This window comes from Chinchilla lanigera, unplaced genomic scaffold, assembly GCF_000276665.1.
Source record: "Chinchilla lanigera isolate Chin_1 unplaced genomic scaffold, ChiLan1.0 scaffold00026, whole genome shotgun sequence".
In the NCBI taxonomy this organism is placed as follows: Eukaryota; Metazoa; Chordata; class Mammalia; order Rodentia; family Chinchillidae; genus Chinchilla; species Chinchilla lanigera.
Window position 1 is genome coordinate 22,578,523 of NW_004955427.1, and position 17,645 is coordinate 22,596,167.

At 50.7% G+C, this 17,645-nt stretch overlaps 1 protein-coding gene across 1 annotated transcript in view; it reads right to left on the reverse strand.

Annotated features, from left to right (window-relative positions):
- LOC102014808 (adenylate cyclase type 5) overlaps window positions 1–17,645 on the reverse strand; it is a gene marked incomplete at its 5' end in the record, with an annotated part of 135,402 nt that extends 117,757 nt beyond the window's left edge. The window contains 1 exon segment of the mRNA XM_005386527.2: window positions 17,027–17,645. Coding sequence (XP_005386584.1) covers window positions 17,027–17,431 — 405 coding nt within the window.

The following is a 17,645-nucleotide window of genomic DNA, read 5'->3' on the forward strand; positions in this document are numbered from 1 at the left end:
CCTTCTAAACCTGTCTCCTGGTGAAACTCGCCCAGAAACTTGTCTCTGCAGTGTTCTCCTCACCCCAGGAAGGGCCCCTAACAATCTCAGGCTTTTCTTCATTGGGAAAGGCATGGTAAAGGGCACTGCTTCAAATCTGAGGGTGAGGGTGTCCATTTTAAATGCAGGTTCCTGGGCTCTACTCCTGACTTACCAGATCAGGCTCTCCAAAAAGGGGCCCTGGAATTAAATTTTTAAATAGAGTTCCTGGAAAATTCCTGCACAAGCAAGTTTGGAAGCAACTGGAGCAGTGGCTAGGAGTCTAAGCCTTAGAGTCAGGCTGAATCACCTTAACTGTGCGACATTAAGCAAGTCACTTGGCTTCTCTGGGCCTCAATGTCCTTACTTATAAAATGTTATCCGAAAAAAAAAAAGGCAATACATCCTGTCTAGTTTGTTTTATACTTCTTTAACAGAAAACCACAGACTGACAATGAACAGAAATTTATTTAGCTTGTGGTTCTGGAGGACGGGAGAGGGACATGGGCAGAGCTTATCCTTTTACCCAGAACCCACTCCCATAGAACCCATCCAGAGCTCTCATGATCTCATGACCTCACACTGGGGACTATTTCCAATCCCTGAACAACAGGGAACACATTCAAACCACAACACCTACCTATGGAGAGATCATGAGGGTCCCGGGAGTCAATAAATACTCAGCACTGTGCCTGCAAATGGTAGAACTTGGTGGTGTTGTGCTATCCTTAGGCTGGTGTCTCTGAAAGGGCTATTACCCTCAGACTGAGCAGTCCCCAAGGGGAGGGACAAAGTCTCCTCCTCCCTCTTCAAGCCAGGGTTCATCAGGACAGTGGCAAGCCTGATGCATGCATGAGAACAAAGATGCTATTCCCAAAGATCCCACCCCACAAGCTATTAGGATACCTCCAAATCCAGAGGGGACCCCAGAGCACTCATTCATTCTCCGTGGTCACAAACTCTCCTCTCCTCTCCTCAGAGCAGGAGACACCCCAGCTGCCCCCACTAACCACCAGGCAGTGTCCCTGAGGCTCAGGCACTACAGTTCCCACGACATAGAGGAATCAAAACCCGCAAGGACAGAGAGCAGCACCTCCCTCTAAGACCGCCTGAGGAGCCACCCAAAGGGGCCGAGGGCAGGACCTGGGACAGCAAGTTGCAGGTGTGGTGGCACCGCCACCTGTGCTGCCAGCCCAGGCTTTGTGGCTTCTGGAAAATCCTTCCGCCCTATTGGGGAGCGAGGGGGTGCCACACTTCACACCACCACCAAAACACAAGGTGCAGGGGTGGCAGCACAGCCTGGGGAGTGGCAAACGCCCACCTAGGACCCCTAGGCCTGGTACTTGGTCGGTGGCTGGTGTACAAAATCTTGTCAGGCAAGGCTGTGGTTTGGTATATTTATGTTGCTCTTATCACCAGCAATTAACCCCAAACGTGGCTTGATAAATGGCTTTAATGTAGTGCTGTAATAACTGCAAGAATATTTTACAAAGTGACTGCTGCCCAGGATTTAGGGCCCAGCCCTAGCCTTTTCCTTCCTCCCGCCTCCTCGGCACACTCTGGCAACTGCCTATAGCACACACGCAGAGACCCACTTCCCACTCTAGGTAACCCAGGGTAGGACATTCCGAATCTTTTAGTTCCCTTAAGAGAAATCAGTCTGCTTTTTTTTAAGCTGTAGGTGACAGTGATTTTCCTTGAACTTCAAGAAAACAGCAAAAGCAAAGAGCAAACAATTGAGGGATCTGGAAATGGTGGTATATGCCTGTAGTCCCAGCTACTTGGGAGGCTGAGGCAGGAAGATCACTTGAATCAAAGAGTTTATGGCAAGCCTGGGCAACACAGTTAAGACCTGGATGCAGAAGAAAAACAAAACAAAACAAAACAAAAGACCACATGAAAACAGGCTGGAATCAGGCTCACACACCCGGCCTGAAGAGACAGAGGCCCCCGGCATCCTCCAGCCAGGCCATCCAACCACCCCCGAGCTCTCACAGCCTAGCAGAGACCTCAGATGGCAGCAGAAGATGACACCACCTCAGGCCAAGGGACCCATCTGCCAGTAAAGTCACCAGAGGCAGGTGAGGCAGGGGCAGGGCGACAACACCCCACTCGGCAGGATGTCACTCGGTGACTAACTGGCTTTTCTAGGCCATTGTCACCAATGCTGGAGAAATATTCCACTTTAAAAATAAATGTAAAGCGAATTCCAAAATTAACTCTCCCCAGATAACCCTTTTCCAAAGGACCACACCGGTCTCCACACGGGCCTTCATGCAGGTTTCGCCCCAAGGACCTCTCCTTGTTCCGCAGGCCTGGGCCCCAGTGCTGGGTGCTCTCCTCTCTCGCTTCAGACAGGTGGTGTCATCTTCCTCTCTTCCTCTCAGAGCACGAAGGCTGCAGCAGGAGGGTCCCCATCCTTCTTGCCCGGATCCAAATGTGCCGGAAACAAACTCAGAGTGGACCAGAAGGACTCTTCCACCCCTGCGCAGCCCCTTTCTTGCCTGTTTTAGTAACAGCACTGGAGTAACACCACTACCTAACCTCTGCACAACCCTGAGCAAATTGATTCACCTGTCCAGTGGATATTTAGTGAGTATCTGGTGGGAGAGAGACAAAGACTAATGAACAAGGCCGGGGGCAGCGGGGTCACAGATGTTTGTGCCACGTCTTCCCACTCAGAAGTGCAGTGTCACGCACGGAAGGGACAGGAAGCACTGCTACTGACCCGTCAGTGTCCATCTGAAGCTCACGGGCCTGCAGGAAGGCCGAGAGAGGCCCATGGCGTTTCTGAGCTCATCTCACAATCCCAGCAGCAGTCACTTTCTAAAATATTCTTGCAGTTATTACAGCACTACATTAAAGCCGTTTATCGAGCCGCATTTCGGGTTAATTGCTGGTGATAAGAGCAACATAAATATACCAAACCACAGCCTTGCCTGACAAGATTTTATACACCAACCACTGACCAGCTCTTCTTCCCCTATTACGCGCCTGAAGTCGTTTTAGTGGCCATTACTCTTTACTGAATCACCACAATAAACCCTTTAGATATAAACAACTTGCCTTTCAATATGGCCATAAATCAGACTTGGTGTCATCCGCATGACCCCTCTGCTGCCCAGGGGAGGCTCAGGGCACGAGTCCTCAATCTCAGTGTGTGGCAGAATCCCTGGGAACTTCACATAACACTGACGCCAGGCGGGCGGAGGGGCTCAGGGGCAGTGCATTATGCTCAGCATGTGTGAGGGCCTAGGTTCAGACAAAAAGTTGATGCCCCGGCCACTCCAGCTGAGCTCTGACACTAGGATTAGGTAAACACCCTTACATGTGCCTTTCCTCTGGCATGTTAAGCTCCCGCAGGTTCCTGGAGGTTAGCCCACTCGGACAGTGCATCTCAGCCCCGGGCATTCAAGGTGAATCACGGAGGCGGACACACCCACTCTAAGGCTTGGCTGCATGATAAGGAAGTGTGCAATGCACTGTAGGAAGTGCTACTTTGCGCAACTGTTTCGAAAGGAATGAAGAATCCTTTTGGAATTCGTGTGGTGATCTTTGCTCATCCTAGTAGTCCTGACCATATGGCCAGAACCTGCCTTCTGCCAAGACTTCAAGGTCCTCCCCCAGCTTCCAGCTGCAAAGAGAGAAGTGGGGACAAGGCAGTGGATGGGAAGAGAAGCCAGAGAAAGGAGAGGAGAGGCAAATGGGTGCAGCACAGCCTTCCCTTCCTGACATCACCTGACGCAACAGTCCAAGTCCCCAAGCCAGAGGGCTAATGATGAAAACCACTGGTTGGTTGGTTGGTTGGTTGGTTGGTTGGTTGGTTGGTTTTGGACAGGTTGTCACTACACAGTCCAGGCTGACCATGAACTTGCAATCCTCTTGCCTCAGCCAATGGAGTGCCAGGGATATAACAGTGCACCACTGCGCATGGCCCAAAAAAGCAGTGTGTTCCAAGAGCAGGACTGAGAGGCATTCTCCATGGAAGGGAAAAAGCTGGTCCAAGGAGGGAGTAGGACAAGGAGTCCTCTCTGCCAAGTGAGAACTCGTGTGGAACCTGAGAATGGGAACTTTCTACCTTTCCCCCAGCACTGGGCAAAAAGGAGTCTGAGAGTCAAAGACACCTGGTGAACATCTGGGCATTAAAACAGACAAGGCAGGGGCTGGGGATTTAGCTCAGCGGCAAAAGCGCCTGCCTGGCAAGCACAAGGTCGTGAGTTCGGTTCCCGGTACCGGAAAAAAAAAAAACAAAAAACAAAAACAAAAAAAAAACAGACAAGGCAAACAGGGAATATAGCTCAGCGGCACAGCACCTGCCTAGCAAGCACAAGGTTGTGAGTTCAGTTCCTGGTACCACGGGAGGCGGGGGATATATATATAAAAGGCTCCTACCTGTAGAGAGCCAGATACATAAACTCACTAAAACAAAATGACCAATTAGACCTGGGTACATAGCTCAATAGCAGAGTGCTTGTTTGACACGCGTAAGGCCCTGAGTTCAACCATAGCATCTTAAAAAAAAAAAATCCCCAGCTCCAGGGACAAAGAACAGGATGTTTCTAACTTAGATCCCAGGTAATACACTGCAAGCGCAGCCTACCCTGTTCCCCAGGGAGCTGCTCTTGCCCTTCTGCCTCTGTGTGAGACCGTACAGTCCAGGTACTTGGCTGGCACTACCTACTGGGAGCCAGTCAGGGACCCTGGTCCTGTCCATGCTGTGTGGTGAAGTGCGTATGGGAAAAGGCACTTGGCCAGAGGAAGACTGGGTACTAGGTCAAGAGACCAAAGAGTCCATCTTCAAAAAACAATGTGGAAATAAAATCTCAGAAATCCACTCAGCAAGAGTCTGATTTTTCCTCTACTCTTTTTTTTTTTTTTTTTGAGAAGCTCAACAAGGTCAGAGGTGGATTTGAAGCACAGCTGAGGGATGTTGAGGATACTTTTTAGGATGTTGATGGTTCCGGGGAGCTGAGCTTTAGAGACATCAAGAAACACTCCAGTAGGCACTAAACTGTGTATCTACTGGACACCACCCTGTGGAGGGACTCTGGGCCCGACCCCAGGGCTGTACTGAGAGGTGGTCCTGATGGGCCATTTACACCACCAGAAGAAGAGCTACCCAGAGCCAAGTAAGCGAGCATCACTTTGACTCCTCTTCTGGGTCTTCCCACCCATCATCCACATTACCACTCAGGAGCTTTCATAGGAACCCCCCAACCCTTCAGCACAGCACCCCTGGAGGCCTGGGAAATGACAACTGTTCCTCGGAATGAATGCCCATCTGCGCCAGACACCACAAGGGAAGAAAGGACACTGCAAATAAAAGCCACACATTCCAAAACCACGCTAAGAAAGGGCCTGAGAGCCACTGTGTCTTCCTCCCCTTCTGAAGGCACCAAGAGGCGGAGCCCCACTGGATCCGGATGTGTACAGCTGCTCCTCCACCGCACCTCCAAGGTGGCCTGAAGAAGCTCAGGCAGCCTCTCCACTCTGGCCTGCTGTTCTCCTCCCACTGAAGGCGCCCTCTGTGCATAAATTTGTGTAGCCACCCACAACAGACCCCAGGGCAGACTGTAGGAGACCTGGGGAAAAACAGACAACTAAGGAGATAATAGGTGACTCTGGCCCCGGATCACACACACCAGGCTGTCCCCTGGGCCTCCGGGTTTGCCTGTCTTAGCCCACCTCCTCCTCAGAGCAGTCTCAAGAAGCAACAACACCACACATGGAAGAGTCCTTTTCTCCCATATAATCCTAATTAAATATAGTGATATTTGAGCCATAGGGCTTGGATTTGAGCCACTGTTTAAATCCAGTGGCTCACTGGGTACATCCCCCAATCTCATCCCTAGAGTTTAATATAAATGACTGGGATGGGCTGCCGGGTAGGTTATTTTTTGAAAGCCCCCCAGGGGATTCGGAGGTGCACCCAGGATAGAAGACCCTGATTGTTGCCCTCCCTCTCCCTAGCCCCGTCCACAAAGAACTAACAGATCACACAGGATGACACAGGGACCTCAAGGGAACCTTGGAAAACTTCTCCCTGGCAAAGGCCATATCTCACTCCTTTGGGTTTGTGTCCCCAGCCATGCCACACAGAGGAAGAGCTCATTAAACTCACACTGAGCTGAACTGAGCTAGGTGTTAGCAGCTGTCTGTGAGAGGTGACCTGGGCAAGTTCATCACCGTCAGCTGGCTGTCAACCGAGAGATTCAGGTAGAGACATCACCTTAGAAGATGAGGTCCCTGCAGACTCCAGAAGACCACTTGCTGAGTCCTCCACTGACCAAGTAATGTTACAGCTGGCCAAGAAGCTACCAGCTGCCCCAATCATCACGTAATTTCTTTCAGACCCGCATTACAGCAAAAATGCACCAAGTCAGGGATCCTCATTTCTTTCCTAAGAAAACTTTTCAAAAATAGGTAATAAGGTCTATCACCATCTTGTAACAGTAGCTTAGAAGTCTGAAGTCAGAGGGCTGGGGTACAGCTCAGTAATAGAGCACTTGCCTAGAATGTGAGAGGTCCTGGGTTGGATCCTCAGCACTGCAAAAGAAAAAAAAAGGAGACAAGAAACCTGAACACAGGTCACAGCGCCAACAAAAAACAGTAGAGGAAGTCACATATTTTTAAAAAGTAACAATTAAATAATATATATCTTGCTTTAAAATTTAAGTTTTACATCATTCTGTAGTCTGATGACCAATCTACTAGTGATAAACACATTATCAAAGAGGACAGAGGGGACAGGGCAAGCACAGAGTTCTGCACCTGATGCTTTTCGGCTCTAGTAACCCCCCCCACCCCACCAACCGGAGTGTTCAGCTCAAACTGGGGTTAGAATCCTGGTTCCTCCACACTGCTTGGATTCCTCTAAAAAAAAGACCCAGACACAAGGACTCCAGTACAGGTCATTTATCTGGAAGGTGACCCAGGAATTGCTAGAAGAAGAGTGGTGAATTGAGGCTAGGTAGGGAAGAAAATCAAGAGGCGGGGGGTTTATCAAGCTGTTACCACTGTGACCAACTAAAGCTTAATCCTTCCAGAGCCCTCTGGGGGAAAGTGTGGAACACAAACCCAAGAATTAGACCCCAACTACCCCCAAGAGCAAGGGAGCTGAGGGACTCATACACCAGCATCCCACAGCCAGTGAAGAGCACTTCTGACCTGTCCTAACAGCAGGTCCAGGGCTCAGGGCCAGAGAAAGCCCTCAGCTGCTAAAAGAGCTCAAAGTTTGGCAGACAGGAGCTCAAGGAACCCACCTGGGGGGTGCGGGGAGGGCCCTGACCCACCTGTTACAGCTTCCTACATCAGCTTGGGGAAAGTTACTTACCTTCTCTTATTCCAGATTCTGCAGTGGTTTAATGGAGGTAAATGTCTTCCTCACTAGGTTGATAATAAGAGTAAAGGAGGTCGCCCATGTAAGAGATTCACCTAGTGCCAGGTGTGTAAAGAATCAGGTGTGTACACTCACAGTTCACAGTCAGTCTCTTTAGGAGCAACCACCTTTTGGAGGGTGGGAATGGGAAAGGAAGAAGCGCTTAGGGAAGGCCGATTGGAATGGCCTGTGCCATTTCTCCATAGGCAGCCACATAGTCAGTGCCCAGAGCAGTTCTAGAAAGACATTCCATGGAGCCCAAGGTCCCCAAAGGGTGGGTCATTTTACAGACCCCAGAGGCCCAACCTGCTCCAAAGTCAATGCCAACAGAAAACCCTTAAAGAAACTGAACCTAAGAAGACTCGGTGCGCACACTTATAATCCCTCTACTCAGGCAGCTGAGGCAAGAGGCTTGCAAGTTAGAGGTCAGCCTGGGCAACTTAGAAAGACTCTCTCAAAATGAAATAAAAAGGGCTGGGTATGTAACAGTGTTACAGCGCTTGCTAGCATGCGTGCATGCGTGCGTGCGTGCATGCATGCGTGTGGAGGGGGTGGGCCTTAGGCTCAATCCCCAGGAAAAGGCAGAGGGGAGGGAGAAGGAAGGGAAAGAGACAGACAGACAGAGATGAATGAAAGAGAGAAGCTAGACAAAGGAGGCATCTCCCTGGTCCCTCCCTCGCCCCATCATTTTATTTTATAAAGGATTTCTGACCCAGATGGAGAATGAGTGCTGAAGACAGGCAGCCAGCCAACACAGCCTGGGCAGTCTCCTTCCTGCGGGAGGAAAGCCAGCCAAGCAAATATCCTCACCTAGGGTAGGCATACCCAGGGCACACACCTGGGCCTGGAGGAACTCCAGTGAATAACGAAGTGTGCTGCAACAGAAGCCAAGGACCCCTGCCCCACTGAGTTCCTGAAAAATGGCCTGGGGTCAAATATGTTTGACAAAGGCTTCGCGTAGTAGCAGCCTCTTGGCAACTTTTTATGCACATTAACATTAAAAGTCTTAAAGTCTGAGAATTCCAGAGACTGTCCCTGGGTATGGCAGGGGGGCGGGGGGGGGGATTGATTCCAGGACACCCTCGGGTACCAGAATCAGCAGGTGCTGAAGTCCCTTATTAGAATATAAAATAGCAAAATATTTGCATATAACCTACACATTGTCCCGTGTGTTAAATCATCTCTAAAGTACTTGTATTACTTCATCCATTGTAAATGCTGTGTATTTGGTTGCTGTACTGCATTGCTTAGGGAATAATGACACAAAAGAGAAGTCTGTACCCATTCAGTACAGATATAATTTTTTAGTATTTTCCATACACAGTAGCTGAATACACAGATGCGGAACCTGAAGACAGAGGAGGCTGCCTGCATTTCCTAAGTGCTTGACACAGACTGCACTGAGTCAAATGAAACACTGACTGGGAGACTCTGGGCTAGAGCAGTCCTGGGAAAGTGGGGACCCAGTGCTGCCAACTGTGCAGCCCCTCAGGGGAGCACAGTGCCTGGGACACAATAGGCACCAAATAATCGATGGGGATCAGAATGAACGGGAAGAAGGCGAAAAGAAGAACGTCATGGTGGCTTTCAAATCTGTGAAGTGGCACAGCGGCAGCAGTGCCAGGCAACAGCTCTTCGTTCCTCAGGCACACACTTGAAATTGCAGCAGCAGGGTTTGGAAGCCCTGCTCAGAGTTTAGGATTACAACCCACCAAAACAGGCTTCCCAGCAGAGCCTCGGCACTGCCTTCTGTGGAGGCGTTGGTCTAGCACAGCCCAGAATCTGTGTGCAGGCGGCCACTCACCACCACCCAGTCATTCATCCCTTCATTCATTCAGACCCTCCTGAGCACCTGCTGTGTGCTGAGTGCTGATGGATACAGGACCTGGACCCCTCAGGACCACTTCCCAAAGCAGAGTGGGACTACAGTGAGCTCTGTGATAAATCCCAGGGAGCGCCTAAGGGAAGGGGACCAGGGTGCTCACAGTGTGAGGTCTGTCAGGAGGCCTCACAGCCAGGAGGAGCAGCAGCAAACCCCAGAGCAAGAGGCTGGGGCTGGGGCTGGGGCTGGGGCTGTCACAACTGCACGCTGACACAGGAGGCTGGCCTGCCACAGGGAGAATAAGGCTGCCACTGTCTCCTCCTGTTTCGTTTGTCTATCCCCTTCTTGTGACTGCGGCCCATTGTTCCCAGAGGCATCCCTACCCCCACTCCCATGTCCCTCCCAGCTCCAGTCCTCTCCCTTTCCTTAAGTCCTTTCCCCACTTCCACCCCTCTGCTGCTTCCCTAATCCTCCCTCTCTCCTGCCCTGTTCCTCCATGCCGACTTCTCTCCACCCTACAGCAACCATTCCTGGCATCTTCTCAGTGGTTTTCACATCCACCTACTGGGCAAGTGAAGGCGTAAGCCAGGAGCCCAACCCAGCTCCCCTTTGCCACTGTCCCCACCCCATGCTGATGTACCACAGATGGCTTTGCCTCCAATGGGAAGGGGGACTGGAATGATGAGAAGGGTGAGAGAGAACTCAAGTCCAGGGCTGGGTCCCCCGATCCTGTTTCAGCACCACCCGAACACTGCCGAGATCTGCATCTGCGCACCAGTACCAGCTCAACAGCCCAGGTCCCACCCAGCATCTGCATGGACGCAGTTTTGCTCCTTTAAACAGAGGCTGAGCTCTGTGGTTTGAGGGTTCAATGTGACTAAAGGTTAAGGGTTTGCCCCCCGCAGCCTGATGGCACTGATGGAACCTAGGAAGGTCTTAGGTCACTGAGGTGTGACACATTTCTTGTGTGACCCCTTGGCAGTTCTTGTGCAGCTCCATAGTAGTTCTCACAAAAGGGTTGTTATAAAAAATTAAAAAGACTGAGCTTGGCTTCACTCAGCTCTCTGCTCCTAGTTTATGATATGACCACTTCTCCTACACAGGCTCCTGTTATCATTGTCCACCCTCATTAGAATGTAGCCAGTGCATGCAACATGCCCTTGAACCTCTACAAGTCTGAGCTAAATAAATCTTTTCTCTTTATAAAGTCTTCTGCCTCAAGTATTCTGTCAGAGTAATGAAAAGCTGACTAATAGCTGGGTGTGGTGGTATATGCACGTAATCCTGTAATACTAACACCTGGCCAGCTGAGGCAGAAGGATCACACGTTTGATTCCCACCTGAGCAACTTAGTGAGATTTTCTCAAAATAAAAATGTAAAAAGGGCTGGGAAGGAAGTTCAGTTTGAAGGCACTGGGTTCAATCAATAGTACCACAGAAAAAAACTTTTCTAAAGCTGACTAATACACTGAGAAGGGCAGGGGGAGAGGACAGCACAGAGAATGTTAGAAGACAATGAAGCACAGAAAACCAGAGTTGAGTATAACCTGAGGCGAGATCTTCGCCAATGGTCTCAAGCTCAAGAGTGGGTCATCAAGACCACCAGGAGAGTTTGAAAACTAGATCCACACTGTTGAAAAACTGATTCAGGCTGAGGGTACAGCTCAGTGCTAGAGTATGTGTCTAGCAAGCTCAAAGTCCCAGGTCCAATACCTCGGCACACACAAATACAAAAAGTGATTCCTGGACCCCACCAAGAAGCTGCATTGTCCTACTGCAGCCTGAGAGTCTGCATATTTCAGAAATTTCCTAGATGATTACAATGACACCAGGTTAGGAATCAATGATGCAATCACCCATCCAAACTTCCACTGGGGCACCAGAACTGACCACTTGGGGCCAGCCACCCCAAGAGACATTTGGCTTGGTGGCCACAAACCCAGTAATGAGAAAGGTATCTCACACCTAAAGCAGAAATGTGCCTACTATCTCCACTCATTTGTCCCAAATCTGCCTTTGGGAGTGACCAAAAATAACTTCAGCCCTCCTCTAATGTCTGACAACTGGGACCCCCAGCTCTAATCCCTTGTCTCCCTCGTTAAGTTTTCTCATCTGCTCTCATCTGCTACCATCTGCTCTTCTCCCAGCTGAATATCCCTCATTCTCTCAGCTGCTCTCTGAAAAGTCTAAGTTTCCAGCTTTTTACCAAACCAACACCTGCCTCTGACTTCTAGAATCACATATCCTATCTCAGGCAAGGCCCACCCTTCCTATAGGGTAGCTATATTACCGTCTTTTCCAACAGCCACCCCAAATCTCGAGCTCACAGTAAGCTCACTGTCCATTAAGTGGAAACCCCCAGATTTTTCCCACAATGCTATAGAGATCTCTGCCATCTTACATGTGAACACTGTGAAGGGAAAAAAGCAGGTTTTCCCATGTATCTCCATGAAGTGTTGTGTCTGGGAGAAAAAATGAATGCTGATCCTGCCCTCCACAAGCCAGCTGCCCCCATCTGATAAGCATGGAGGAGAGAAGGTGCTGGAACATGGCTTATGTAATTGAACCCAAAGGATTTATGGGAACAGGGGTGTGGGAGCTCCCAGAGCAAAGTTTCCATTCCTAACACAGGATACATCCCTGGGAAGTAAATGACTACAAGTTGGAACTGCCACGGGATGAATAAAGGTAGCCGAAGTACCTCCCAAGCAGGCAGCCTTGGATCAGAAGCCACCCAGAAGTTGGCATAACCAAGGGAGGCCACCTTGAGTGTCCCCCTCCCTCCTTCAGCTGGGACAAAATGACAATCCCTTTCATACCTTTCAGGAGAGGGGATGGTCTGGCCCAAGCCAGAGCCACAGCCCTGTTCTATGCCAGCTCTACCCCCTGACACAGGGACTCAAACTTCTGTCCAAGACTCTTACACTGATTTTTAAAACTTCTGCAAGGCTGGGCAAGTTTCCACGATGGCTTTAACATATCATCTGTGTCCTCTCCACAGACCAACACGAGCACGCTGTCCTGTATTCTGAAGCACACAGACCTCACACTCTTGCTCGCAGATCAAAACTTACATTGAATTATTAACAGTGAACACCGCCGCAAATACATCAGCTGTGCAGTCTGCTCCTAGGCTGAATCTCCACCATTCCTGAAGTCCTCCCCACATATATCAAGGTACCCAGATACCCCCCATCCTAAAGCCCTCCCTGAATCCTACTGGGAGCCACTTCTGCTCCCCACTTACAGCTCCTCCTAGCTGCCTGGAGAAAAAGGCAATATAATTAAAGGCACTATAAAAAGACAATATAATTAAGCACATATTGTCAGGTGTGGTGGTGAAATCCTATAATCCCAGCACTCAGGAGGCTGAGGCAGGATCGCCTTGAGTTCAAGGCCAGCCTGGGCTACATAGTGAGGTCAAGGTCAGTCTGACCTGTATAGCAAGACACTGTTTCCAAAACAAAACAAAAACTAACACATATAACTGGCAAATACAATCAGCGTAGAACAAGATAAGATGGGACCCTCCTTCCGGCTCCAAATTCAAAGCCAATCCCCACCCTAGACTGCTGCTGCTGCTGCTGCTGCTGCTGCTGCTGCTGGAGCACACTTGGGACCAAGTTTCTCCTGTCTAGAAATGCAGGTGACAAGGGAAGTAATTGGAGTCCTCCTTGACACTACTCAGCATTACACTGGAGACAGCCTCGGTGACCCACAGACAGGCCTCCAGGCCAAGTTTCAGCCCAGGAGGTAGCTCTTCAGTGCAGTTCTCCAGGGCTGTTAAGCTGATGGGCAGCAGGAAGCATTTCTAAAAGGAAAGGGTGGGCTCTGTGGGGTCAGGGGAACTGACCACTCAAGTCCAGCCCCCAGCCTATGAAAGGGGATCGACTACACCTAGAGTGCTGCCCTCAGGAGGCAGAAGTCAAGGTCAGAAGAGCATCAAGGCCCCAAATCCAAAAGGCCAATGGCCCTAGGAAGCCAGAAACCAGCCAAGAGCAAAGAGAACAAAGCTGTGAGGATCTTAAAGTTGAACAAAGGCTTCCACAGCCAGCTCCCTCACCTGGGTCAGACAGACAGACATGCGCAGGCGTGCACGCGCACATGCATGCACCCTGGGCAGCCACAGAGGTCAATTCTTCATCCACATCCCCACCTCCTTGCATCCCTTGCCTCCTCCTCGCCACAGACACTCACTCGTGCTCACAGTCACAGAACATCACCCACACAGTGCCTGTGCCATTCTGATTGCTGGAACAACTGGTGACAGTTGTGGGTTCAAACAGGCACAATGGAAGAAATGCAGGAAATCACTGAGCTTCTCCCAGAGGAGTAGAGGGGTGTAAGGAGTGGAATATGGATGGGACACAACGCAGTGTCCCAAGGGTGGAGGGGGGTCAAAATCCACATCAAGCAGGGTCAGTGTGGCTGCATCAGAATACCCCACATCTGAAGAAGACTCTACTTTTCAAAGAGCTTTTCCATCCATTTTCACCCGCTAGGGTAACACTGGGCAGTGTTACCAGTGTAACTGGCCTCCTTGAGCTCAAAGGACCACCCCACCCCACAGGGGGACCAAAGACACTGTCTCTGAAATAATCTTTGACACCTTCGCATGGGTAATAGTTGTGGGAGCGTGATTGTTTGTGTGTGAGTGCACAGAGGCTTTATGTAGCAGAGTGGGATACAGTCAAACAAAAATGAAGTTGCCATGGCAACAGGCTCCGGCATCATTGCAGCCTATTAACACAAGTGAGGAATGTGTTTGGCAGATGCTCCAGTGTTATTTATGGTATGGGTGTAGCAGAGGGACTTCTAACAGGCAAAAGAAGAGGGAAAAACAACCCCGTGACGCTCCTACTGTACCCCAGTGAGCAAATGAGACAACAGCAAGACAAGAGCACAAAAGGGCTCAGAGACCATGAACGGGCAGTAACGGAGGAAAGGGCAGAGAAAGCAGGGAGGCTAAGGGAAGGAGAGGTGGGCAGAGAGCAACAGGCGGCTGGAGGGTGAGGGCAGAGAAAGGAAAGGCACAGGCAAGGAGAGCGAAAGGGCAGAGGAGGAGGGTGACAATCCAGAGGAAGCCAAGAGCTGGAGGTACAGACGTGGAAGCAAGAAGCACCATCCCACAGGGGCTGCTGCACCTTGCTCTTACTTGCCTGCTTAGTGAAAAGCAGCCAGTTAAGACAGCAAATGCTTCTTTTCCTAAATGGAGCCAAGGACAGAGCCCAAGCATAAAAGAGGCTGGGGAAAAACAAAATGCACAGGTCGATAATGATAGGGAGGACCTGGGCCCTGCGTGGAATGGGCTGGCCTTGCAGGAGGAGAAGTGAAGCAATGCCCAGGCCGTTTACTCTGGGCCTCCCACGTGCAAGGCACTGTGAAGGACACATCTCAAAGCCTCAACACTAGAAACCATTTCTGACCACCCTTCACCCTAGACAGGTGTCTTCATGTGAAAAATAAAAAAGGCATCTACTCTGAGCCACCCCAAATGCCTGCCACGTTGGCCTAACCTGAGGCAGAAGTTAAGGCTATTCTGTATCATTCAGATTCCTGGACCACCCAGCACACTTTGCTCAAGAAAGACAAATTTTGTATCAAGCATAATCAGAGAAGCAAATCAAGTCCAAACAAAAAAGGATACAGTTTTCCCTGAAGCCAAACAGAAAGAATGTTTACATTCTCTTGTCTTGGACCATTCCTATCCACCACTGTTGGGCTTAGAGCAGATTTCCCTAAGTCCACCCAAAAGCCTACAGCCAAGGAAAAGTCTAGAGTGCACAATGGGTAAAAGAAGATTGGGGCAAGAGCTGGTGGAGTGGGGAGGGGACAGAGAGGACTTTGCCTGGACAGCCAGAGGGGAGGGCAGACAGACACTATTGCAATGGCATTTTCACGCTAAAACGGAATTGCAACACCCCAAGTTCAGAACCCTTTTTCTGGGATCTGATGCCAAGCTCCTGAAATCAGAGGTCCAAGATTGCTGAAGGCTGTAATCAGACCCTGTGTCCCACATCTGATTCAGAAAATACCCTGAACTATCTTGAAAATCTGCTCTTCCACACAGATGACATGCCCTTCACTCTGCAGCAAAGCTGCACCCAGCCAAGTCAGGAACACTCCCCCCAGATGCAATACACCAGGCTGAGCGCATGGGCTCTCAGGCCAAAAGACAGCCTTCCAAAGCACTAACAATAAACAGTAGTAACTCTTTCAAACCACTGCCCCTCAAAAGAGTCTTCTAAATTCAAATCTATTATCTGAAATTTTTAAAAAATTATTTTCTTTTGATCCTAGTTCACAAAAACTTTAACTTAACATTACAGTTCCACCTACTCCACTTATTGGACCCTAACCAAGCTGGCAGCAGTTATTAAATCACTAAGTATTCTGCATTATGCTAGCCAAGGGGGAGAGAGGAGAGAAAACATGGGTACCTGAGGATTCCTGCAGCCAGCAAGGTTCCATCCACTGCCCAGGAAGCTAAACCAAAAGGACACTGGAGAGTAAGTGCTCCAGTCTATGTCTCGGGTAATCATGCACAAGAGGAAGAGCACCATGTGGCTGGAAAGAAGGTTCTTTGCAGGGGTACAGCTTGGTACAGAGAACATAAGAGTGGAAGGGGCATAATCAGTCCTCTTATTCTGTAGGTTAAGAACCTGGAACCCAGAGAGGTTCCATGAACGCTGCAGGTTCAGCAAGAGCCCAGCACTCTGAAGCCCATTGGGAGTATGCATCCAGGAAGCAAAGGGACACAGGAGCACCCCAACAAGACCGTGAAATGCTACAGGTTCTATGAGAGCACCAGGCACCAAGAGGAGCGGGGTGTGCAGTGTGCAGTGGGGTCCTTCCTCGGTGAAGTCACACACCTGAAGCAAGGTCAAACTTGCCTCTCTCAGCAGAGCACCATGAAAACAAGCAGGCTCAGCATGGGCCATGTGTTGGGACAGACAACAGGACGCCAAAGGGAGCAAGTGTGGATGTCAGAAAGGCGGCCTCACCCTGAAGTCGGGATGGCAAGCATTCCCCCTCCCAGAGGCATGGAACCACCATTAACTAGACAGAAGTTTCATTTCCTCCCTGACCCATAGTTCTAGGTTTGCAACAAATCTCCGTGGAGATAAAAAGCCCCCACCAGCAGCCATGACCAGGAGCACCCACTGGAAAGGATCAACATAAGCTTCCTGCCCAGTCCAGGCAGGGGCCCACCACCCACAGCTCTGTCGCTGCTTGCCACCTTTGCTGACTGCAGCTGGTTGGCTTGGGGCACTTTGGTACACAAAACAAAATTGTTACTCCTTCAGGGGCATCACCGCCAAAAACTGCTGGAGACAGGCCTCTGTGTTATCCTATCTCCTCCTTAAGAGTGGGCAAGGTGTGCCCAGTCTCTCTATCCTAACCCTTTATCCAAGTCTCTATGAACAAATCAGTCCTGACGCTCATGACTGGGTGGCTTCTAGAAGCCCCCGCCAATTTTGTTTGAGACCTTTGTATTTAGGGGCAGAAGCTCTGGGAAAGATGGGAACTTCTACATGTAATTTTTTCCAACACTTCTTTCTCACTAGAATCCCACCAATAATGGCTACAGTTTGGAGAGTGTTGTTTACCCGGCCGGCAACATTACAAATAAATAAGACAAGCACACTCTTGTAAATGAGAGCGCTGGGACAAGAGAGGTCAAGAGGCCTGTGTCATCTTGCTGGCTCTTGGCTGCTTGAGAGGCTGAGGGTGGAATGCCTTTCTCTGGAATCAGGCGAGGCCTGCCCGCCCCACAATCCAGTCCCTGTGGCCGTGTAGGCCCCTACCTGCTTGAGCAGGAACTGGTCCTGGGCATTGGTTCGTAGGGCGATGGCCAGGTGGAGCGCAGACAGGAGCACCCCGCTGAACACCGCGGCCCGCATGCGCACGGGCAGCAGCGTGTAGATAGTGTAAATGAAAAAAACGGTCCACCAGATGCCCTCGGAGGCGCTGCGTGGCTGCGGCATCAGCAGGCCCACGACCTGGACCGCCAGCACCACCGCGATGAGCGCATAGCAGGCCAGGCCCATGTGGTCCTGGTGGAAGGCGGCTCGGTTGCACAGCACGGCCATGACGAGGATCACACCCACGGCGGCGGTCAGCACGCCCAGGTAAGGCAGCTGGAGCGGGGGCCGCGCCGCGTGGAAGGCCAGCATGACGAGGCACACGAGCACCAGCACGGCCATCAGCATGGTGAGGCTGCTCTGGTTCAGGCGGAAGAAGTAGCGCTGGTACAGCCGCTCCAGTTTGTCCGACGGGAACTTCTTGGAGCGGAATATCTGCAGCAAAGCCAGGCAGCAGGCGCCCAGCGACAGCACCGCGCCGGGCCCGGAGCTCGAGCCAGCCGAGCTGCCGCCATCCCCGGACCCCTCGTCGCCCTCGACGGCGCCGGCCTCCAGCTCGTCG